General features: G+C 47.7%; 2 protein-coding genes and 1 non-coding gene across 3 annotated transcripts; 2 read left to right on the top strand and 1 right to left on the bottom strand.

The window, feature by feature from the left end:
- The first annotated feature begins 14,392 nt into the window (after positions 1 to 14,392).
- LOC125511282 (probable LRR receptor-like serine/threonine-protein kinase At1g12460) lies at positions 14,393 to 17,736 on the top strand. The gene is made up of 2 exons (XM_048676611.1): positions 14,393 to 15,947; positions 16,031 to 17,736. The coding sequence occupies exons 1-2, from the start codon at positions 14,755 to 14,757 to the stop codon at positions 17,511 to 17,513; spliced, it is 2,676 nt and encodes an 891-aa protein (XP_048532568.1). The 5' UTR covers positions 14,393 to 14,754; the 3' UTR covers positions 17,514 to 17,736.
- Positions 17,737 to 17,870: 134 nt separating this feature from the next.
- LOC125511283 lies at positions 17,871 to 19,379 on the top strand. Its single transcript, XM_048676612.1, has 2 exons — positions 17,871 to 18,781; positions 18,953 to 19,379. The coding sequence occupies exons 1-2, from the start codon at positions 18,098 to 18,100 to the stop codon at positions 18,986 to 18,988; spliced, it is 720 nt and encodes a 239-aa protein (XP_048532569.1). The 5' UTR covers positions 17,871 to 18,097; the 3' UTR covers positions 18,989 to 19,379.
- Positions 19,380 to 19,629: 250 nt separating this feature from the next.
- TRNAN-GUU lies at positions 19,630 to 19,703 on the bottom strand. Its single transcript has one exon. It is a non-coding gene; the product is annotated as a tRNA-Asn (tRNA).
- Positions 19,704 to 25,177: the final 5,474 nt, after the last annotated feature.

Here is a 25,177-nt window from a genome sequence, read left to right on the forward strand (position 1 = left end):
TCGTGGTCCCTCTGGATTAAACTCCCACAAACGAAGGGAGCGACGTTTGCCGGGCAGTGTTCGGCGAATCAGCATGACCTGCGTCACCTTGACCAGGTTGAGGTCTCTTTCTAAGAGATCCCTGATGCAGCCCTGCAACAAGGGCACGTCTTTCGATAACCCCCAATCTAATCCTTTGTTGACCCATGACGCTAGCCGTGATGGGGGACCCGAGCGAAAGGCAGGAGGCGCCGCCCACTTGGCGCTCCTGGGAGCGGTGATATAAAACCATTCTCATTGCCACAAGCCGAGCTCCTCTTGAAAGGAGCCCTCGGGCCATGGAGCATCAGCATTCTTACTTATGACAACGCCTCCGCACTCTGCGTGCCGTCCCTCAATCATCTTCGGCTCCACTCCAAAAGTCTTGAGCCATAATCCGAAGTGAGGAGTAACACGGAGGAACGCTTCGCACACAACGATGAATGAGGAAATGTGGAGGATGGACTCCGGAGCTAAGTCATGAAATTCCAGCCCGTAATAAAACAACAGCCCCCTCACGAAGGGATCCATCGGGAAGCCTAACCCCCGAAGGAAGTGAGACATGAACACTACGCTCTCACCGGGCTGGGGACTGGGAATAGCCTGCCTTTGAGCAGGCAACCTATGCTAAATTTCGGCGGTCAAGAACTTAGCCTCTCTCAACTTTAGCACGTCCTCCTCCGTGACAGAGGAGGGCATCCATCAGCCTTGAATGTCGGAACCGGACATTGTCGAAGGTCTGAAGCGCCCGGAATCTGAAGCCTAGGGTGTTGGAACTCGAGGCGACGGGCGAACTTGTTTTGGGACTGGAGAAAAGGAGTAAGGCCCTGGTCCCTTTATAAAAGGTTGAATACCAGGAGCCCTCCCCGTAACCGTTTGGGACTCGCCTTTAATCGAGAAAACATGCCGACAGGCACGATTGGGTTACCCACGTCCGTATTGATGAGAATCCCGTAAAAGGGGGGCACACGATCTCTGATTTGACAAGACGTGCCAAGGAAACCGCCTCGCAAAACACGCTGAGATGGAAGAGTGAAAACGATTCGAGTGAAGGACTTGGCTATAGTGTGAAGACGCACTGCGGAATACGTCAGCAGATTTGATTTGTGTTAATATTATTCTCTCTATGGCAATATGGTGGAGCTTATTTTGCAGAGCCGGACACTACTCTTGGTGTTACAATCTTCTATGAAGGACTTGGAGGAGGAACCCGCCTTGCAATGCCGAAGACAATTTGCGCGCCGGACTCGTCGTCATTGAAGCCTGATTCAGGGGCTACTGAGGGAGTCCTGGATTAGGGGGTGTTGCGTAGCCGGACTATACCTTCAGCCGGACTCCTGGACTATGAAGATACAAGATTGAAGACTTCGTCCCTTGTGTCCGGATGGGACTTTCCTTGGCGTGGAAGGCAAGCTTGGCGATGCGGATATTCAAGATCTCCTACCATTGTAACCGACTCTATGTAACCCTAACCCTATCCGGTGTCTATATAAACCGGAGGGTTGTAGTCCGTAGGCAATCAACTCCATACTACAACAATCATACCATAGGCTAGCTTCTAGGGTTTAGCCTCCTTGATCTCGTGGTAGATCTACTCTTGTACTACCCATATCATCAATATTAATCAAGCAGGAGTAGGGTTTACCTCCATCGAGAGGGCCCGAACCTGGGTAAAAACATCGTGTCCCTTGTCTCCTGTTACCATCCGCCTAGACGCACAGTTCGGGACCCCCTACCCGAGATCCGCCGGTTTTGACACCGACGTTGGACACAAACACAAAGTGTTCCTCCGGCAAACGGGAGTTGCATAATCTCATAGTCATAGGAACATGTATAAGTCATGAAGAAAGCAATAGCAACATACTAAACGATCGGGTGCTAAGCTAATGGAATGGGTCATGTCAATCAGATCATTCATCTAATGATGTGATCCTGTTAATCAAATAACAACTCTTTGTCCATGGTTAGGAAACATAACCATCTTTGATTAACGAGCTAGTCAAGTAGAGGCATACTAGTGACACTCTATTTGTCTATGTATTCACACATATATTATGTTTCCGGTTAATACAATTCTAGCATGAATAATAAACATTTATCATGATATAAGGAAATAAATAATAACTTTATTATTGCCTCTAGGGCATATTTCCTTCAGTCTCCCACTTGCACTAGAGTCAATAATCTAGATTACACAGTAATGATTCTAACACCCATGGAGCCTTGGTGCTGATCATGTTTTGCTCGTGGAAGAGGCTTAGTCAACGAGTCTGCTACATTCAGATCCGTATGTATCTTGCAAATCTCTATGTCTCCCACCTGGACTAGATCCTGGATGGAATTGAAGCGTCTCTTGATGTGCTTGGTTCTCTTGTGAAATCTGGATTCCTTTGCCAAGGCAATTGCACCAGTATTGTCACAAAAGATTTTCATTGGACCCGATGCACTAGGTATGACACCTAGATCGGATATGAACTCCTTCATCCAGACTCCTTCATTTGCTGCTTCCGAAGCAGCTATGTATTCCACTTCACACGTAGATCCCGCCACGACGCTTTGTTTAGAACTGCACCAACTGATAGCTCCACCGTTTAATGTAAACACGTATCCGGTTTGCGATTTAGAATCGTCCGGATCAGTGTCAAAGCTCGCATCAACGTAACCATTTACGATGAGCTCTTTGTCACCTCCATAAATGAGAAACATATCCTTAGTCCTTTTCAGGTATTTCAGGATGTTCTTGACCGCTATCCAGTGATCCACTCCTGGATTACTTTGGTACCTCCCTGCTAGACTTATAGCAAGGCACACATCAAGTCTGGTACACAGCATTGCATACATGATAGAGCCTATGGCTGAAGCATAGGGAACATCTTTCATTTTCTCTCTATCTTCTGTAGTGGTCGGGCATTGAGTCTTACTCAACTTCACACCTTGTAACACAGGCAACAACCCTTTCTTTGCTTGATCCATTTTGAACTTCTTCAAAACTTTGTCAAGGTATGTGCTTTGTGAAAGTCCAATTAAGCGTCTTGATCTATCTCTATAGATCTTAATGCCTAATATGTAAGCAGCTTCACCGAGGTCTTTCATTGAAAAACTCTTATTCAAGTATCCCTTTATGCTATCTAGAAATTCTATATCATTTCCAATTAGTAATATGTCATCCACATATAATATCAGAAATGCTACAGAGCTCCCACTCACTTTCTTGTAAATACAGGCTTCTCCAAAAGTCTGTATAAAACCAAATGCTTTGATCACACTATCAAAGCGTTTATTCCAACTCCAAGAGGCTTGCACCAGTCCATAAATGGATCGCTGGAGCTTGCACACTTTGTTAGCTCCCTTTGGATCGACAAAACCTTCTGGTTGCATCATATACAACTCTTCTTCCAGAAATCCATCCAGGAATGCAGTTTTGGCATCCATCTGCCAAATTTCATAATCATAAAATGCGGCAATTGCTAACATGATTCGGACAGACTTAAGCATCGCTACGGGTGAGAAGGTCTCATCGTAGTCAATCCCTTGAACTTGCCGAAAACCTTTTGCGACAAGTCGAGCTTTGTAGACAGTAATATTACCGTCAGCGCCAGTCTTCTTCTTGAAGATCCATTTATTCTCAATTACTTGTCGATCATTGGGAAAGTCAACCAAAGTCCATACTTTGTTCTCATACATGGATCCCATCTCGGATTTCATGGCTTTAAGCCATTTTGCGGAATCTGGGCTCACCATCGCTTCTTCATAGTTCGTAGGTTCATCATGATCTAGTAGCATGACTTCCAGAACAGGATTACCGTACCACTCTGGCGCGGATCTCACTCTGGTTGATCTACGAGGTTCAGTAGTATCTTGTTCTGAAGTTTCATGATCATTATCATTAGCTTCCTCACTAATTGGTGTAGGTGTCACAGAAACAGGTTTCTGTGATGTACTACTTTCCAATAAGGGAGTAGGTACAGTTACCTCATCAAGTTCTACCTTCCTCCCACTCACTTCTTTCGAGAGAAACTCCTTCTCCAGAAAGTTTCCGAATTTAGCAACAAAAGTCTTGCCTTCGGATCTGTGATAGAAGGTGTATCCAATAGTTTCCTTTGGATATCCTATGAAGACACATTTCTCCGATTTGGGTTCGAGCTTATCAGGTTGAAGCTTTTTCACATAAGCATCGCAGCCCCAAACTTTCAGAAACGACAACTTTGGTTTCTTGCCAAACCACAGTTCATAAGGCATCGTCTCAACGGATTTTGATGGTGCTCTATTTAACGTGAATGCGGCCGTCTCTAGAGCGTATCCCCAAAACGATAGCGGTAAATTAGTAAGAGACATCATAGATCGCATCATATCTAGTAAAGTACGATTACGACGTTCGGACACACCATTACGCTGTGGTGTTTCGGGTGGCGTGAGTTGCGAAACTATTCCACATTGTTTCAAATGTAGACCAAACTTGTAACTCAAATATTCTCCTCCACGATCAGATCGTAGGAATTTTATTTTCTTGTTACGATGATTTTCAACTTCACTCTGAAATTCTTTGAACTTTTCAAACGTTTTAGACTTGTGTTTCATTAAGTAGATATACCCATATCTGCTTAAGTCATCTGTGAAGGTGAGAAAATAACGATATCCGCCACGAGCCTCAACATTCATTGGACCACATACATCTGTATGTATGATTTCCAACAAATCTGTTGCTCTCTCCATAGTACCGGAGAACGGTGTTTTTTGTCATCTTACCCATAAGGCACGGTTCGCAAGTACCAAGTGATTCATAATCAAGTGGTTCCAAAAGCCCATCAGTATGGAGTTTCTTCATGCGCTTTATACCGATATGACTCAAACGGCAGTGCCACAAATAAGTTGCACTATCATTATCAACTCTGCATCTTTTGGCTTCAACACTATGAATATGTGTGTCACTACTATCGAGATTTAATAAGAATAGACCACTCCTTAAGGGTGCATGACCATAAAAGATATTACTCATGTAAATAGAACAACCATTATTCTCTGATTTAAATGAATAACCGTCTCGCATCAAACAAGATCCAGATATAATGTTCATGCTTAACGCTGGCACCAAATAACAATTATTTAGGTCTAATACTAATCCTGAAGGTAGATGTAGAGGTAGCGTGCCGACTGCGATCACATCGACTTTGGAACCATTTCCCACGCGCATCGTCACCTCGTCCTTAGCCAATCTTCGCTTAATCCGTAGTCCCTGTTTTGAGTTGCAGATATTAGCAACAGAAAAAGTATCAAATACCCAGGTGCTACTGCGAGCATTAGTAAGGTACACATCAATAACATGTATATCACATATACCTTTGTTCACCTTGCCATCCTTCTTATCCGCCAAATACTTGGGGTAGTTCCGCTTCCAGTGACCAGTCTGCTTGCAGTAGAAGCACTCAGTTTCAGGCTTAGGTCCAGGTTTGGGTTTCTTCTCTTGAGTAGCAACTTGCTTGCTGTTCTTTTTGAAGTTTCCCTTCTTCTTCCCTTTGCCCTTTTTCTTGAAACTAGTGGTCTTGTTGACCATCAACACTTGATGCTCCTTCTTGATTTCTACCTTCGCAGCTTTCAGCATTGCGAAGAGCTCGGGAATAGTCTTATTCATCCCTTGCATATTATAGTTCATCACGAAGCTCTTATAGCTTGGTGGCAGTGATTGAAGAATTCTGTCAATGACGCAATCATCTGGAAGATTAACTCCCAATTGCATCAAGTGATTATTATATCCAGACATTTTGAGTATATGCTCACTGACAGAACTGTTCTCCTCCATCTTGCAGCTATAGAACTTATTGGAGACTTCATATCTCTCAATCCGGGCATTTGCTTGAAATATTAACTTCAACTCCTAGAACATCTCATATGCTCCATGACGTTCAAAACATCGTTGAAGTCCCGATTCTAAGCCGTAAAGCATGGCACACTGAACTATCGAGTAGTCATCAGCTTTGCTCTGCCAGACATTCATATCATCTGGTGTTGCTCCAGCAGTAGGCCTGGCACCCAGCGGTGTTTCCAGGACGTAATTCTTCTGTGCAGCAATGAGGATAATCCTCAAGTTACGGACCCAGTCCGTGTAATTGCTACCATCATCTTTCAACTTTGCTTTCTCAAGGAACGCATTAAAATTCAACAGAACAACAGCATAGGCCATCTATCTACAATCAAACATAAATAAGCAAGATACTATCAGGTACTAAGTTCATGATAAATTTAGGTTCAATTAATCATATTACTTAAAGAACTCCCACTTAGATAGACATCCCTCTAATCCTCTAAGTGATTACGTGATCCAAATCAACTAAACCATGTCCGATCATCACGTGAGATGGAGTAGTTTCATTGGTGAACATCACTATGTTGATCATATCTACTATATGATTCACGCTCGACCTTTCGGTCTCCGTGTTCCGAGGCCATATCTGCATATGCTTGGCTCGTCAAGTATAACCTGAGTATTCTGCGTGTGCAACTGTTTTGCACCCGTTGTATTTGAACGTAGAGCCTATCACACCCGATCATCACGTGGTGTCTCAGCACGAAGAACTTTCGCAACGGTGCATACTCAGGGAGAACACTTCTTGATAATTAGTGAGAGATCATCTTATAATGCTACCGTTAATCAAAGCAAGATAAGATGCATAAAAGATAAACATCACATGCAATCAATATAAGTGATATGATATGGACATCATCATCTTGTGCTTGTGATCTCCATCTTCGAAGCACCGTCGTGATCACCATCGTCAATGGCGCGACACCTTGATCTCCATCGTAGCATCGTTGTCGTCTCGCCAATCTTATGCTTCCACGACTATCGCTACCGCTTAGTGATAAAGTAAAGCATTACAACGCGATTGCATTGCATACAATAAAGCGACAACCATATGGCTCCTGCCAGTTGCCGATAACTCGGTTACAAAAACATGATCATCTCATACAATAAAATTTAGCATCATGTCTTGACCATATCACATCACAACATGCCCTGCAAAAACAAGTTAGACGTCCTCTCCTTTGTTGTTGCAAGTTTTACGTGGCTGCTACGGGCTTAAGCAAGAACCAATCTTACCGACGCATCAAAACCACAACGATAGTTTGTCAAGTTGGTGCTGTTTTAACCTTCACAAGGACCGGGCGTAGCCACACTCGGTTCAACTAAAGTTGGAGAAACTGTCACCCGCTAGCCACCTTTGTGCAAAGCACGTCGGGAGAACCGGTCTCGCGTAAGCGTACGCGTAATGTCGGTCCAGGCCGCTTCGTCCAACAATACCGCAGAACCAAAGTATGACATGCTGGTAAGCAGTATGACTTATATTGCCCACAACTCACTTGTGTTCTACTCGTGCATATAACATCAACACATAAAACCTAGGCTCGGATGCCACTGTTGGGGAACGTAGTAATTTCAAAAAATTTCCTATGCACACGCAAGATCATGATGATGCATAGCAACGAGAGGGGAGAGTGTGATCTACGTACCCTTGTAGACCGACAGAGGAAGCGTTAGCACAACACGGTTGATGTAGTCGTACGTCTTCACGGCCCGACCGATCAAGCACCGAAACTACGACACCTTCGAGTTCTAGCACACGTTCAGCTCGATGACGATCCCTGGACTCCGATCCAGCAAAGTGTCGGGGAAGAGTTCCGTCAGCACGACGGCGTGGTGACGATCTTGATGTACTACCGTTGCAGGGCTTTGCCTAAGCACCGCTACAATATTATCGAGGACTATGGTGGAAGGGGGCACCACACACGGCTAAGAATATGATCACGTCAATCAACTTGTGTGTCTAGGGGTGCCCCCTGCCCCCGTATATAAAGGATCAAGGGGGGGGGTGCGGCCGGCCAGGAGAAGGGCGCGCCAGGAGGAGTCCTACTCCCACCGGGAGTAGGATTCCCCCCTTTCCTAGTTGGAATAGGATTCGGGAGGGGGAAAGAGGAGAGAGAGAAGGAAGGGGGGGGGCGCCGCCCCGCTCTCCTTGTCCTATTCGGACTAGGGGGGGAGGGGCACGCGGCCCAGCCCTGGCCACCTCTCCTCTCTTCCACTAAAGCCCACTAAGGCCCATATACCTCCCGGGGGGGTCCGATAACCTCCCGGTACTCCGGTAAAATCCTGATTTCACCCGGAACACTTCCGATATCCAAATATAGGCTTCCAATATATCAATCTTTATGTCTCGACCATTTCGAGACTCCTCGTCGTGTCCGTGATCACATCCGGGACTCCGAATAAACTTCGGTACATCAAAATGCATAAACTCATAATATAACTGTCATCGAAACCTTAAGCGTGCGGACCCTACGGGTTCGAGAACAATGTAGACATGACCGAGACACGTCTCCGGTCAATAACCAATAGCGGAACCTGGATTCTCATATTGGCTCCTACATATTCTACGAAGATCTTTTATCGGTCAGACCGCATAACAACATACGTTGTTCCCTTTGTCATCGGTATGTTACTTGCCCGAGATTCGATCGTCGGTATCTCAATACCTAGTTCAATCTCGTTACCGGCAGGTCTCTTTACTCGTTCCGTAATACATCATCTCACAACTAACTCATTAGTTGCAATGCTTGCAAGGCTTATGTGATGTGCATTACCGAGAGGGCCCAGAGATACCTCCCCGACAATCGGAGTGACAAACCTAATCTCGAAATACGCCAACCCAACATGTACCTTTGGAGACACCTGTAGAGCACCTTTATAATCACCCAGTTACGTTGTGACGTTTGGTAGCACACAAAGTGTTCCTCCGGCAAACGGGAGTTGCATAATCTCATAGTCATAGGAACATGTATAAGTCATGAAGAAAGCAATAGCAACATACTAAACGATCGGGTGCTAAGCTAATGGAATGGGTCATGTCAATCAGATCATTCATCTAATGATGTGATCCTGTTAATCAAATAACAACTCTTTGTCCATGGTTAGGAAACATAACCATCTTTGATTAACGAGCTAGTCAAGTAGAGGCATACTAGTGACACTCTATTTGTCTATGTATTCACACATATATTATGTTTCCGGTTAATACAATTCTAGCATGAATAATAAACATTTATCATGATATAAGGAAATAAATAATAACTTTATTATTGCCTCTAGGGCATATTTCCTTCACATTGGTCCTGGTTCGTGCCAAGAACCGGGACAAATGGGCCCAGACGAATCGGGACCAATGCCCACGAGGCCGCGGCCGGCCCCTGGGCTCATGAACCGGGACGAATGCATCCATTGGTCCCGGTTCGTGGCAGAACCGGGACTAATGGGCTGGCCGGGCCCGAACGAAAGCCCCTTTTTCTACTAGTGCCTTGCCCACGTATATAAAGGAGGGGGGAGAGGCCGGCGGCCAGGAGGGGCACGCCATGGGGGGAGTCCTACTTGGAATCCTAGTCCAAGTAGGATTCGCCCCCCCTTTTCCTTTCTCCACCGAAGGGAATAGGAAGGAGAGGGAGAGGGAAAGGGAAGAGGGGTGCCACCCCCTCCTCCTTGTCCTATTCGGACTCCCTAGGAGGGAGGCGCGCGACCACCCCCCGTGGGCTTCCCTCTCACTCCCTTAGGCCCATGTTGGCCCAACACTTTCCCGGGGGGTTCCGGTAACCCCTCGGTACTCCGGTAAAATACCCGAATCACTCGAAACCATTTCGATGTCCAAAAACAACCTTCCAATATATGAATATTTACCTATAGGCCATTTCGAGACTCCTCGTCATGTCTGTGATCTCATCTAGGACTCCGAACAAACTTCGGTCACCAAAACACATAACTCATAATACAAATCGTCATCGAACGTTAAGCGTGCGGACTCTTCGGGTTCGAGAACTATGTAGACATGACCGGGACACATCTCCGGTCAATAACCAACAACAAAACCTGGATGGTCATATTGGTTCCTACATATTCTATGAAGATCTTTATCGGTCAAACCGCATAACAACATACGTCATTCCCTTTGTCATCGGTATGTTACTTGTCCGAGATTCGATCGTCGGTATCCTCATACCTAGTTCAATCTCGTTACCGGCAAGTCTCTTTACTCGTTCCGTAATGCATCATCCCAAAACTAACTCATTAGTCACATTGCTTGCAAGGCTTATAGTGATGTGCATTACCGAGAGGGCCAGAGATACCTCTCCGATACTCGGAGTGACAAATCCTAATCTCGATCTATGCCAACCCAACAAACACCTTTGGAGACACATGTAGAGCATCTTTATAATCACTCAGTTACGTTGTGACGTTTAATAGCACACAAGGTGTTTCCTCTGGTATTCGGGAGTTGCATAATCCCATAGTCAAAGGAATATGTATAAGTCATGAAGAAAGCAATAGCAATAAAACTTAATGATCATTATGCTAAGCTAATGGATTGGTCTTGTCCATCACATCATTCTCCTAATGATGTGATCACGTTCATCAAATGACAACACATGTCTATGGTTAGGAAACTTTAACCATCTTTGATTAACGAGCTAGTCAAGTAGAGGCATACTAGGAACACTTTATTTTGTCTATTTATTCACACATGTATCAAGTTTCCGGTTAATACAATTCTAGCATGAATAATAAACATTTATCATGATATAAGGAAATATAAAATAACAACTTTATTATTGCCTCTAGGGCATATTTCCTTCACATATGTTGTGGATTTATTAGTATAGTTTTTTTGTGAATGAAAATTTGTATTACTCAACCACCAAGATTACAATCAGTAGAGGCTAGTTCAACTACTACAGAGGGGCCAGAACCAATCCAAGTCATAGTTATACCCTCAGTTCGAGCAAATTTTGTTAGGCTATCACTAACCTTATTTTATAAGCGGCTAACATGAGTAATACAATTTTCATGAAGGGACAAGTGATATCCAATATCTTTAACTAAAGAAGCATAAATGGATCTATCTTGGTCTCATCCTTGGATCATCTTAACTATAACTGAAGAGTCCATCTCAATCATAATCCAAGAGATCCCTCCGCTAGATTGCCAAGGACAATCCTTCCATATAGGCACTCAACTCTGCCTCCAACGCTTCACGGCACGAGAATAAATTCCTGCAAGCAGAAAATATGATACTACCATTGGAGTCCCGAAGTACCATACATGCTCCTGCCCTGTTATCAGCAAAAGATCCATCTGCGTTCAGTTTGACCCATCCAGCCGACGGAGCAACCCGGTGGACTCACGCTCTGAAGCGGTTCCTTGTAAAGCATATGGTCGTAATAAATGACAGATTTTCCTTCCAAGGGGTCAATATTGGATTCACCTTGATTACTATTAAGGACTCTAGATAGCTGACGGGAAATTTCTTGGACACTTCAAGCGGAGGTGGCTTTTTTAGATGAACTCACATTCCAAATGAACCAACAATACCATAAAGTCATGAGCAGCCTGCTTCTTTCAATCTCATGTAGGGGATCCAACACTTGGAATAACCATTCCTTCCCAGCATTCATAACCTGATCGACAGTCGGAAGATGCCAAACATCTGTCATGTATTTCCAGTATTCACGAGCTCTTGGGCATCTACAAGATGGGTGGAAGTTATCCTCAGGTTCTAAACCACACACAGGGCACATACTAGTAGTCTCAAGTGTTCTCTTGTGTTTATTTTTCCAGGTTGGTAGGGAGTCCGAAACAACACGCCATGCAAAAGTTCGAATTGTAGGTGGCACTTCAGCAGACCAAATGTTCTTCCACAGCACCCTTCGGCCATCTGGAGCTAAACTTGAGGCCGTGTCAATGGCTCTATTTGCTTCTTCGAAAGCGAAATCATATGCACTTTTTACAAAAAAAGACCAAGTTTGCCCGCCCCCCAAGCCAAAGTATCCGCATCATGCCTTGGAGATGCTCTAATTTTCAGAATCTCACTCACATCGCAAGGCAGAAAATAGTTGGCCAGTAGATCCATGTTCCATGACCCATTGTCATTTAGGACCTCAGAAACAAAGCGAATACGATAATGTCGTTGAGGAGATATTGGTTTAAAAGAATGTGGTCTTGAACTCGGAATCTAGTTATCCCTCCATACCCTTATACTTGATCCAATACCAACCCTCCACACGAGGCCTTTCTTGAGCAACCGAAGACATAAGTGATTGCTTGACACGAAGATGAGGCATTGCCCGAAAAACTTTATCTTCAAGTTTGCCTTCGGGGTAATACCTGGATTTAAGCAACCGGACGCAAAGGCTATTCGACCTATCAATAAGTCTCCATGCTTGGTGCCCTAGGAGTGCTTGGTTGAAGAGCCTATAATCACGAAAACCAAGTCCGCCTTTGCATTTGGTTTGAAGCAAATATCCCATGCCTTCCAATGTACTTTCCCCCGCCCTCTTTTAGACCCCCAATAAAAGTTCCTAACCATTCTCGTTAGGTCATCACAAACAGAAAAAAGAAGCTTATAAACACCCATAATGTAAGTTGGGTACAACTTGGGCCACTGACTTAATTAAAACCTCTCTGCCAGGTTGTGCAAGCCACCCATCTCCTTATTGGATTAACCTCTTCGTGAGACTTGCTTGCAAATTTTGGAAGCACCCCTTAGTCATACACCCTTCTGGAGTATGGAGCCCAAGTATTTCTCTTCAAACGCTGGCATAGTGACATTTAACACAGCCCTAACATCCTCCTAGTTGGCGATCAGGCATTCTTGGCCAAACATAATTGAACATTTGTTAAAATTCAGACTTTGTCCCGTGGCACTTCCATATAAGTCGAACACCCCCTTTACCTTTACTGCTTGATCATGGGTAGCTTCAGAAAAATAACAATGTATCATCCGCAAATAGCAAATGTGAGATCCCAGGTGCTCTACGACAAATTTTGATGGGAATGATATTTCGAACATTAACCTCATGTTTCAAGATGGAAGATAGACCGGCAACAACAAATAAGAATAAGAACGGTGATAGTGGGTCACCTTGCCGTAGCCCTCGCGACGGGTGCAAACAAATCGAAGAGGGTTCCATTTAATTTAACTGAATACCTCATCGATGTGGCACACGCCATTATGCAGTCCACCCAACGATGAGAGAAACCCAACTTTTGCATCATTTGCTTCAAGTCTTCCCAATAAACTCTATCATATGCTTTTGACATATCTAACTTGTATGCACAAAAAACTCTTTGACGGATGCGGGGGGCTACGACCGTGGTCGCTGGGAGCGGGAGATAGATAGAATGAGGGCAGATTGTGAAAATACGCTGGGCCACTTGTTTTTCATTTCCTGAAGCTGACATTAGAAAAGGAAGCGCGAAAGGGAATTAACAGTGATATGTACTCCTACTAGTAGTTGTAGTTTTCTGGAGCAGATATCGTGGTCGATTCAGGCCGTTTGATGGAATGGCATGGCATGCATGCCAATTGTCAAGAGACGCATCAAGCTCGGCAGAGAAAGAGAAAGGAAGCTCTCGACAGAGACGTTAGCATACCATAATGTCTCTTCTTTTTAATCAAACCCTGAGCCGAGTTGAGCCGAGCTGCAAGTGTGGCAGTCAGTGGCGCCCATGATTTGTGAGGATGATTACCGTTCTCTCTGGCTCTGGGGTTTGTAACGGAATCATTGCCGACAGAAAGGCACGCGGCTTCCAACGAAAAGCGCGCCGCCTCTGGTCCACGCCACCACTCCGGCTGCCTCCCTCCCTGCCGGTTAAACTATCCGGCCACCGCGCGCGCCGTGCATAATAAACAGCCACTGGAGACTGGACCAACAAGGTTACCGATCGGTGTGGGCACTTATACATTACACACTCTTGATAATTGCTGGATCGGCGTACATGCCGGTACGTGCGTGGTACTGGCACGACGGGCGCACGCAACCACCACCTAATCATCGTCATACCGAGGCATGTGTACCAGCACGTACACGCGTGTCGTGGCGTACGCAATGCAATGTAATGTACCGTACCCACGCCTGCTGCTGCATGCTTAACGATGGACGGAGCAACGTCGCGGCCGCCGTGCTGCGCTCCGCTCCAACGAAACGAAGGAGCAAAAAAGAGTGGGGAACAGCGGTCCGGACAGCGACGGAGCCCGCGTGCCGCCGATCGCCAGCGAGCCGGAGGAGGAGATTCCCCCACACCCACCCACCTCCTATCTGCTGCTATGCCCTGCCGCCCATGCGCGGCCAGCGATCCACCCGGTTCCCCACCCAAACCTGCGCTTTGCCTTTGCAGTCGCGACGCGCCTGGATGAACAATCCTCGTCTGCCTTTCAAAAAAAAAAAAAACAATCCTCGTCTGGGCCACACGCGCACCACGCCTCGCCGCCCTTTTCCCAACCCGATCTCCCCCATCATCATCTCACCTCCCCTCACCCTAGGCTTGGAGGTTTGACCCCTCCCTCGCCCCGGAAAGAAAGCAGTTTTTCCGCCTAGATTTCAGCATTTTCCCAGGTAAACCCCCGCGTACCCCGTCCCGGCGCTGTGCTGCGCACCGGACCAACCCGACCGGACCGACGTCAAGCGTCAGGCCATCGCCCGGCCGGCGCGCAAGTACTGGGGAAGTGGCAGTTGGTTCGCCGTGGCACCCGCACATTAACGCGCGCCACCCACCGCCACCTACTCACCGGTTAACCCCCTCCCTTTCTTTCTTTGGACTATACTTAGACCTCATCACTCCCACTGTCCACCGGAGCCGATCCTCGCCCGGACCCCGGAGGAGGAGCTAATGCGCGCCGTGCCGCCGCCGTTGCTCTCGCGATGACCCCCGCCCGCCGATCCCTCGCGCCGCTGGCGCTGCTGGCTCTGGCAGTGCTGCTGCATTGGGCCGCGCCGCGGGCGCTGGTGGAGGCGGCGACGCCGGCGGAGCGGCGGATCCTGCTGGACTTCAAGTCCGCCATCACCGCGGACCCGGACGGCGCGCTCGCGTCCTGGAAGCCCTCGGGCGACCCGTGCGCGGACTTCGCGGGGGTCTCCTGCGACCCGGCCACGGGCGCCGTGCAGCGGCTGCGCCTCCACGGCGCCGGCCTGGCGGGCACCCTCGCGCCGTCGCTGGCGCGCCTCCCCGCGCTCGAGTCCGTCTCGCTCTTCGGGAACGCGCTCTCCGGCGGGATCCCGCCGGGCTACGCCTCCCTGGCGCCCACGCTCCACAAGCTCAACCTCAGCCGCAACGCGCTGTCGGGCGAGATCCCGCCCTTCCTCGGCGCCTTCCCCTGGCTCCGCCTGCTCGACCTCTCCTACAACGCCTTCTCCGGCGAGATCCCGCCGGGGCTCTTCGACCCCTGCCCCCGCCTCCGCTACGTCTCGCTCGCGCACAACGCGCTCCGGGGCGCCGTCCCGCCCGGCATCGCCAACTGCTCCCGCCTCGCCGGCTTCGACCTCTCCTACAACCGCCTCTCCGGCGAGCTCCCCGACCAGCTCTGCGCGCCGCCGGAGATGAACTACATCTCCGTCCGAAGCAACGAGCTCTCCGGCGGCATCGCCGGCAAGCTCGACGCCTGCCGCAGCATCGACCTGTTCGACGTCGGGAGCAACCGCTTCTCGGGCGCCGCGCCGTTCGGCCTCCTGGGCCTCGCCAACATCACCTACTTCAACGTCTCCTCCAACGCCTTCGACGGCGAAATCCCCAACATTGCCACCTGCGGCAGCAAGTTTTTATACTTCGACGCGTCGGGGAACCGGCTCGCCGGCCCGGTTCCGGAGAGCGTGGTGAATTGCCGCAACCTGAGGGTGCTGGATTTGGGGGCGAATGCTCTTGCCGGAGACATACCACCAGTGATCGGGACATTGCGGTCGCTTTCCGAGCTCAGGCTCGCCGGCAACACAGGCATTACCGGTTCAATTCCCGCCGAGCTTGGAGGAATTGAGATGCTTGTCACACTCGACCTTGCCGGCCTTATGCTCACCGGAGACATCCCGGTGTCCCTGAGCAAATGCCAGTTCCTGCTTGAGCTGTGAGTGTTCGTTCAGTACTCAATTTCATCCAATTCGTCCAATGCTTTGATGCATGATGACTAACTGAACTGAATCATTGCAGGAATTTGTCTGGCAACAAATTGCAGGGAGTGATCCCGGACACCCTCAACAACCTGACTTACCTCAGGATGCTCGATCTTCACAAGAACCAACTCGACGGGGGCATTCCGGTGTCGCTTGCTCAGCTCACCAACCTTGATCTGCTAGACCTCTCAGAGAATAGACTGACTGGGCCAATCCCCTCAGAACTTGGGAACCTCTCTAAGCTGACACATTTCAACGTGTCCTTCAACGGTCTCTCCGGCATCATACCTTCTGCTCCAGTCTTGCAGAATTTCGGCAGCACAGCCTTCATGGGAAACCCATTACTATGTGGATCACCATTGAACAATCTGTGTGGTGGACAGCGAGCAAGACGATTGTCAGTCGCTATCATAATCGTCATTGTCGCTGCAGCGCTCATACTTATTGGGGTCTGCATTGTCTGTGCTATGAACATTAGGGCCTATACAATGAGGAGTAAGGAGGAGCAGGAAGGGAAGGAGGACGAAGAGGTGCTGGTCTCCGAGAGCATATCCGTCGGATCTCCAGGCCAAACTGCCATCATTGGAAAGTTGGTGCTCTTCACCAAGAGCCTGCCTTCAAGGTATGAAGATTGGGAGGAAGGAACCAAGGCACTGGTTGACAAAGACTGCCTTGTTGGTGGAGGGTCAGTTGGCACGGTGTACAAGGCCACCTTTGAGAATGGGTTGTCCATTGCCGTGAAGAAACTGGAGGCACTCGGAAGTTTGACAAACCAGGATGAGTTTGAGCATGAGATGGGGCAGCTTGGTAACCTCAACCACCCCAATCTGGTCACATTCCAGGGTTACTACTGGTCGTCCTCGATGCAATTGATCCTGTCGGAGTTTGTGACCAAAGGGAGCTTGTATGACCACCTCCATGGGAACCGTCGTCGCGCGTTTTCCAGAAGTAGCAGCGGAGGTGAGCTCTCCTGGGATCGGAGGTTTAAGATTGCACTTGGAACGGCGCGTGCACTCGCATATCTTCACCATGACTGCCGACCACAAGTCTTGCATCTCAACATCAAGTCTTCAAACATAATGATAGATGAAGAATATGAAGCCAAGCTGTCTGACTATGGATTTAGAAAGCTGTTGCCTATTCTAGGTAGCTTTGAAGTGAGCAGATCTTATGCTGCCATCGGGTACATTGCCCCGGAGCTAGCATCCCCGAGCTTGAGATACAGTGATAAGAGCGATGTATTTAGCTTTGGGGTGGTGTTGCTTGAGATTGTGACAGGGCGGAAGCCAGTGGAGAGCCCTGGGGTTGCTATACATGTGATTTTGCGCGACTATGTCAGAGAGACACTGGAGGATGGTGCTAAATCGGACTGCTTCGATCGGAGCCTGAGGGGATTCATTGAAGCCGAGTTGGTCCAAGTGCTCAAACTAGGCCTGGTATGCACTTCCAACACACCATCAAGCCGACCAAGCATGGCGGAGGTGGTGCAGTTCTTGGAATCTGTTAGGACTAATTCTTGATGTTCTGCTATCTGGAACATAGTAGCAGAATAGGATGTTAAAACAGGAAAAGGGTTTTCTGATTTTTTTTAACAGATGAAGATCACATTTCTTCTTTAATTCTTTATTATTATTATTGTGGCCCCAGTCCTTTTGTAAATGTGTTTAGATTTGTCTGCTCATTATCTATACTTTTTTTTAGATCTGTTTGCTGAATAAATGGCTATTTTGGTCGAATCACTAATTCCTCAGGATCTCCTCTTACTAATTTTGTACCAAGTAGATATCCTCCTTTTATCTATGCATGCATGCAAAATGCCAATGCAAGAGCGACCGCTCTGATTGGGAAATGGGAACCTTTTATCTTCATGGTCAGACCTACTCCTTTTATTTGTGGGATCCAAAGAGGAGTTGTTATTGTCCAATGGTGTATCAACTTTTATCAAGCTTGTAGCTGCAGGTTCAGCAAAGGGAACAGTTGAACTAACATTTTTGAAGCAGGGGCAGCTCATCTAACCCACAATATCCTTCCCTACATATCCCAGCACTAAATACAAGATTTGCAGCAGTCCAGATTTCATCCCCAACCCACCAATACATTCCAAATGGCCGAGGAGTTCGAGCTGCCTGAATTCAACCCGAGGGAGCGCGCCAAGCAGCAGATTTCGGTGCCATTTCTGTGGGAGGTGAAGCCCGGCGCGCCGAAGAGGGACTGGGCGATCTCCACCAAGCCATCACCCACAGTCTTCTCATGTCCATCCCCGGCCAAGCTTGTTGTCAGCGTGCCATTCCAGTGGGAAGAGAAGCCTGGGAAGCCCCTACAAGACATGTCACGCTTCCATGCACCGTCCGATCGTCATGCCGGCTTTTCGGTATCTCCTTACTCACTGAACCCTTTTGTGGCCGAAGATGATGAGGAGTACACGCTGGGGTTCGACCTGGAAGCGTTCGGGTTTCCCGACGACAGCAAGGCGTCCACCGGCGCCGCGGATTATGCGGACGGGTCGAGCCGCCATGGCGCCTGGTACTCGTTCTCAGAGTCGGAGGACTACAGCAACTCGAGCGGGAACACCTCTGCCCGGGAGTCCCAGTTCCCCCGGGCGCCGTCGGAGCGGAGCTGGGAGGTGGCCAACGATGATGACCATGAGCTGACCACCAACCGGCAGAGCCCTCTGAGGAGCGCCTTCACGCTGGAGGAGCTCATGATGCTGAGCCGCAAGCTGGGCGGCGGGCAAGGGTTCCCGGCCGATGTCAGGAAGAAGAGCCTCTCCCCCTCGCTCTCCTCCGTGGTAATAATGCCGTACACACTTCACACTTTTACACTGAGCTTTGCTTGATTAGTAGTACATCTGCACCAGTTAATAGTTAATTGGACAGACTACACTGTGCCCCCAACTGCTCCTGTTAATGGGCAGTGATTTGTTTGTCTGTCCCTCATGTTGCTCTGCTGTTCTTTCCAGGAGCTCATCAAGAAGTTTTTAATTGTGTGTTCTTAGTGAGTGGGCGGCTCCGTGGCTGCTGCGGGCACATGGGCGAGCTGTACCGTGTGCGCATGTGCGTGTGGGTGTGAGGTCTGAGTGAGATCCCTGCATCTGATTGATCGGGGAAGAAGCTCTGCGAGGCTGGATTGCTTGCTTGCTGGGAAGTAGAAGCCTACTTACTAGCTGGCCTGCGTGCTGGTGCTGTACTGTTGTGTTGTGTCTCCGAAGGAAGGAATCTTGTACTCTTTTCCCGGTGTTTGTTTCAAGATAAACAAACGCTGGGTTTCTTTCTGTATCAGGTTGCTGTTGCTTCTTGTATATGTGGAGATTCTGCTTCTTGTTCATTTGTGCATCTGTTTGTTTGAGACGGAGCAACAAAGATTTTGTGGTGGATTATTTTGCAACTAGCTCGATCTGTTTTGTTAAGGAGAATGTATATATACATGCACATGCACATGGTGAGGAAAAGGAAGATAACCAAGTTCTCGTTCATATTCAGGAATCTTGTCTGTGTGCAGCCCAATGCTAACTTGTAGTGGGAATTTTTAGTAGGATATATGAGGGAAATGATGATAAAAAAAGGTAATCCAGACACAAGGCTGTTGGAATTTGGAAGAAATATAAAGATGGAGATAATAAAAACATGACAAAAATATCGCTAGAAGGAGGGCTCGAACCTCCGACCTTGTGGTTAACAGCCACACGCTCTAGCCAACTGAGCTATTCCAGCTTTAGTAACTATAGCACCAGAGACGTATTAATAGTATATTGATCTATGGCTACCTTGCCAGGACACTATTTGACACGGGCGCATGTGCATGACCGCACCCGCTGACACAAAATTGCACTGGCCATTGCCACGGGCACGAAGCATTTTAAATTCTCCCTCAAATCTTCATAACTCCCTAAAAATCATTATTTTAATTTATCTAAATAGTCCTTTCCCTAAAAAATTTAACTCCTCAAAACATCGAGGGTAAGGCATCTCCAGGTCTTGATAATTCGATAACGCCAACTCATTAGCATTGTACAAACCATAACTACATTGCATACATACTATAATACGTACCAAATCGACGTCAAACTAGCCCTTGGATCGATCTACATACTAGTACATGCTAAATACTACGTAGCTCTATTTACCGTGGAGGCGGTTAAGGCCCTGTTCGGTAATCACCTGCTTCTGGAATCTACGGAACGGGAAAACTGCAACTCCGATGTTTTAAACTGCAGCTCCACCAACTCCTCTCCCAGAGTTATGGAACAAAGTGATACCGAACAACGCCTAAGATACTCATCAAACTTTAAACTGAAGCCGCTGTCCTAGTCGAAGGATGAGTTGAAAGCGGATGGGACATCGATCACCCCACGGGAGGCGGCGATCTCGTTGTCTTGACGGTGGCTAGACCAGATGGCTTCTTCTCCTTCTCCTTGTCCTCTGAATCATCTAGCAGCTCGTTGAGCTCACTGTAGTATGCGTTGTTCTCAGCGTCATGGCGAGCGAGCTTGGCGCGGTTGTCTTAGACCGCACACTCATCTTGGATGGATCCAAATAACGCCGTGTCGATAGTGATGTACTCGTGGTCGATGCACTCGGCCTCCCGGTGCTCTTCCGTCACCTTGTCCTCCAGCTCTTCCGCTCGAGGGACTATACCGCCATTTTCCAGGGAGCGAGCTTCAATGGAGGCGGCGTTGCCCAGGTCCCAAAGAGGCGGACAACGACGACATCATAGTCACACGCCGTCTCCTCTGTCGTGTTGAAAGTCCTAAGCCATTGGCGGCCGAAGTCCTTGCAACCAATCAAAATGTTATTTTCAAAAGCATCTTGGTGCTTTTTTTCACGTTCTCCATGAATGTCATCCAATGATGAAACTTTGCAACCAATCAAAACGTTTGCCAATGTTTTTTTTTATCTTTTTCAATTCTACTCTTCACCCGAGCTCACATGAACTCGGGATCAGAACAACAATTTCGGTCCAGCAAGTGAAGGATACTTTAGAGGTACAAAAGCTATATTTTTAGGGGCTATACGTTTTATGAGAGCAAGATAGTGCTTAACTCCCTAAAACATACTTTATCTCCTTAAATGTAGCTGTTAAGGGATATGCTAGAGATGCCCTAACTCCTCAAAAGAGTTACTTCCTACTCAAATTTTAGCAGGATAGGCACCCCTCACAAACCGACAAACCTACCCATGCAGCGCCTCATTTTTGGGGGGCTAAAAACTCAGCCGCCTCTCACCTCCTCCCTAACAGCACCTTAGATCTTCCCGTCCTCCTTAACGACCCCCTGTGCACCCTGATCTCCCCATACCTTCTTTCGTCCTGATACGTCTCCAACGTATCTATAATTTTTGATTGCTCCATGCTATATTATCTACTGTTTTGAACATTATTAGGCTTTATTTTCCACTTTTATATTATTTTTTGAACTAACCCATTAACCGGAGGCCCAGCCCAGAATTGCTGTTTTTTTTTGACTATTTTAGGGTTTCGAAGAAAAGGAATATCAAACGGAGTCCAAACGGAATGAAACCTTCGGAAACGTGATTTTCTCATCAGATAAGATCCAGGAGACTTGGACCCTCCGTCAAGAAAGCCACGAGGCGGTCACGAGGGTGGAGGGCGCGCCCCCCTAGGGCGCGCCCCTGCCTTGTGGGCCCCTCGAAGCTCCACCGACGCACTTCTTCCTCCTATATATATCGACGTACCCCCAAACGATCGGGGACGAAGCCAAAAACCTAATTCCACCGCCACAACTTTCTGTATCCATGAGATCCCATCTTGGGGCCTGTTCCGGAGCTTCGCCGGAGGGGGCATCGATCACGGAGGGCTTCTACATCATCATCCAAGCCTCTCCGATGAAGTGTGAGTAGTTTACTTCAGACCTACGGGTCCATAGTTAGTAACTAGATGGCTTCTTCTCTCTTTTTGGATCTTAATACAATGTTCTCCCCTCTCTCGTGGAGATCTATTCGATGTAATCTTCTTTTTGCGGTGTGTTTGTTGAGACCGATGAATTGTGGGTTTATGATCAAGTCTATCTATGAATAATATTTGAATCTTCTCTGAATTCTTTTATGTATAATTGGTTATGACGGTGTCCTGGACTAGGGGGTACTCACCACGTCGTCTCCCGATCTATTAGATTGGGCCGAGGACCCCCATGGCCGTATACTCATGGGCCAGTTCGGACAACTGCCGCATACATGGAAGATTCCACAAGACTTGGTGATCAAGACAAGGACTCCTCCCCACCGGCGTATTCGGCTAGGACTCTTGTTATCCTAGGCCTGTGGTGCATTATATAAACCGAGGCCAGGCTAGTCGATAAACAATATATATACAATCATACCATAGGCTAGCTTCTAGGGTTTAGCTTCTCTGATCTCGTGGTAGATCTACTCTTGTACATATCATTAATATTAATCAAGCAGGACGTAGGGTTTTACCTCCATCAAGAGGGCCCGAACCTGGGTAAAACATTGTGTCTCCTGCCTCCTGTTACCATCCGGCCTAGACACATAGTTCGGGACCCCCTACCCGAGATCCGCCGGTTTTGACACCGACATTGGTGCTTTAATTGAGATTTCCGCTGTGTGATCGACAAAGGGATCAATGGCTTGCCCACTGGTCAGCTGCGACGCCGACATCTTCGTCGCCGGCTCAACTGGTCACCTTGGCTCGACCGAGGACCGTGCTCCATCTCCGATCGTCATATTCGGACGGGAGCCTTCTTCAACATCAACTCCGATCTCTATCATGATCATAGAGGAGTCATCCATGGAGCTTGAGGGCTCAACGTCAACATTGCCCTCGGGCGGCCGTGCTGTTTTTATGGACAGCGAACTTGTATTCGCCGTCACCACCTCCTCGAGCGTCGGTTTGACGATTGCTTCGGTTGAATAGTGCGGAATTACGTCTACAACAGCCATGCAAAATTTCGTCGAGTTCCGATGGAGGAATCTCCGACAATCTACGATATACCGGAGCCCTGTCAAATCTGGACGGGAATCTGGACGAGTTTAGGGCGTGGTCTCTAGAGCCCAGCTCAGAGGTACTTTGGAAGATCCAACCGTTCATCTACTGTGGAATTCCCATATCTACCACCCCTCCAAATTTCAGCTCGATCCGACGGTTCAAACTCCGGGAACCTTCTGATGAGTGGACCAATTTTCGGATCCGTTTTCTGCGCGAATACGGATCCGACCCGAATTCATGTTTTTTTATGAACGTGATATTGGACAACCTTTTTAGAGGAATTCTCTTCTAGGGTATTGTGCGTTGTTTTTAAACACGTGTCTGTAAAATTTTAAGCCTCCCATGAGGTCATCTTCATCATCATGCTGGTGTTAAACCAGTCCGGCAATATTGCTCCAAGACTGCCGACCTGCGCTAGACACGGAGTCACTTTGTTGAGCCGAGCTCAACTTCTTCGGATCATCATCTCGGCAAGCCGAACAAGAGTCCAGCATCACGAAGGATAAATCATCACCAACATCGCCGCCCCACAGATTACACGGAGCGGGCATACCGGCATCGCCGCACGGTCACTTCATCAAGCCGGCATCGACCACGTCACGACCTGCATCGGCAGAGCCGCACTATTGCTTCTTCAAGCTGGTGTCCATCATGCCGACCTACTTCGACTCATCGGCTGACATCGAGGCTTCGACATCTCAGCTGGACCGGGGGCTTCGCCATCTCTTCATCAACCTACTCCGGAGACTTCGGCGTCACTAGCCTACTAGCTCTGTCACGTTAGCTGGACCGAGGGCTTTGCCTCGGCAAGCCAACCTTTGCCAGCATCGCCATGCCGTCGCTTTATCGCCCATCAGGCAATGGGTGTGCGGATCGAGTCCCAATTTTGGGAATCACCTTTCTTCGGATTGCTACAACGGGAAAGTATCTAGTGCTCCCAGGCTTGGGGTGCTCCCGGTGCTCCAAATGTCCGAAAAACATTTTTAAAATGTTCAAAAAATTCTGAAAAAATGCGGTAGATCGACGGAACATCGATGTCTCTTGTCACAAAATTTCAAATCAAAATTCGAAACATTGCTCGAGATACAAAAATGACTAATTTTTGTACATAACATAAGTTGGGCTTTAGTTTTGGCCCATTATCACATTGATGTCAAATTTGTCATTTTTGTATCTCGAGCAATGTTTCGAATTTTGATTTGAAATTTTGTAACAAGATACATCGATGTTCCGTCGATGCGCTGCATTTTTTTCAGAATTTTTTGAGCATTTTAAAAAATGATTTTCGCATCGGAGCACCGGGAGCACCCTAGGCTTGGGAGCACTAGATACTTTCCAACAAATAAACCAGGTGCTATTAATCCTACTATTTTTTGCTTGTTTGGGCTCATTTTTCCCAATAAATTATTACTCTGGTTTGTCCATCATATATACGCAGGTCTATCAAATGGTGGCCTCATTAACGAGGCCACATGGTGGTTCAGTCACTTTCCGTATATAGTCCGGCGAATGCCGCATTCGGAACTCGGACCGACCTGTGAATTCAGGCTTTGCCACGCCTTTACCGCATCACGCCGACGCCCAGCATCGACATTGACTTTGGTGCCAGGCCATATTTCTTTTATTACTCACTTTGCATAAATTATTTATTATGCAACAATTTTTTTAATTACTATTATTACTATTATCTCCGGTTTGCACTATTTTTTGTGCACAAGAAAATGATCCGGGGACTTCGGCGTCACTCTGCCGGTCTGCATTGACCGTGCTATGTCACCACTTCGGCGTGTCGAGCTCTCCGCTCCGCCACCTCGGGACCGGCTTGGGGGATGGAACCTTGTCCCACATCAATCTCGGACCGCGTCATCAATGCCGAACACATTAACCAGCTAAGTCACTTTCATGCTCAAAATTTTAATTTTTAAGTTGTGTTCGGTTCGACCAAACATTATACTTTTTTCGAAAAAAGTTGCTTGTAAAAAATCTCCTTGTCAAAACTTTGTTTGTGGCATGGAAATTCAAATACCCCGTTTACTTGGGGGCTTCCTTCATGAAGCTTTTTCCTCTTGCATATGATTATACTTGTACGGCTTCGTTCCTTGTTCGTGTATTACGCCACAATATGCACCATATTGACTTAAGCGATTTGCAAGCTGGGTTGCCTGGCTCCTGTGCTTACCCCTATGTTCCCGATTGTTCGGCTAGGGAGTAAAGGGAGCACCTC

The sequence above is a fragment of the Triticum urartu genome, chromosome 5 (genome assembly GCF_003073215.2).
Source record: "Triticum urartu cultivar G1812 chromosome 5, Tu2.1, whole genome shotgun sequence".
NCBI classification, from domain to species: Eukaryota; Viridiplantae; Streptophyta; class Magnoliopsida; order Poales; family Poaceae; genus Triticum; species Triticum urartu.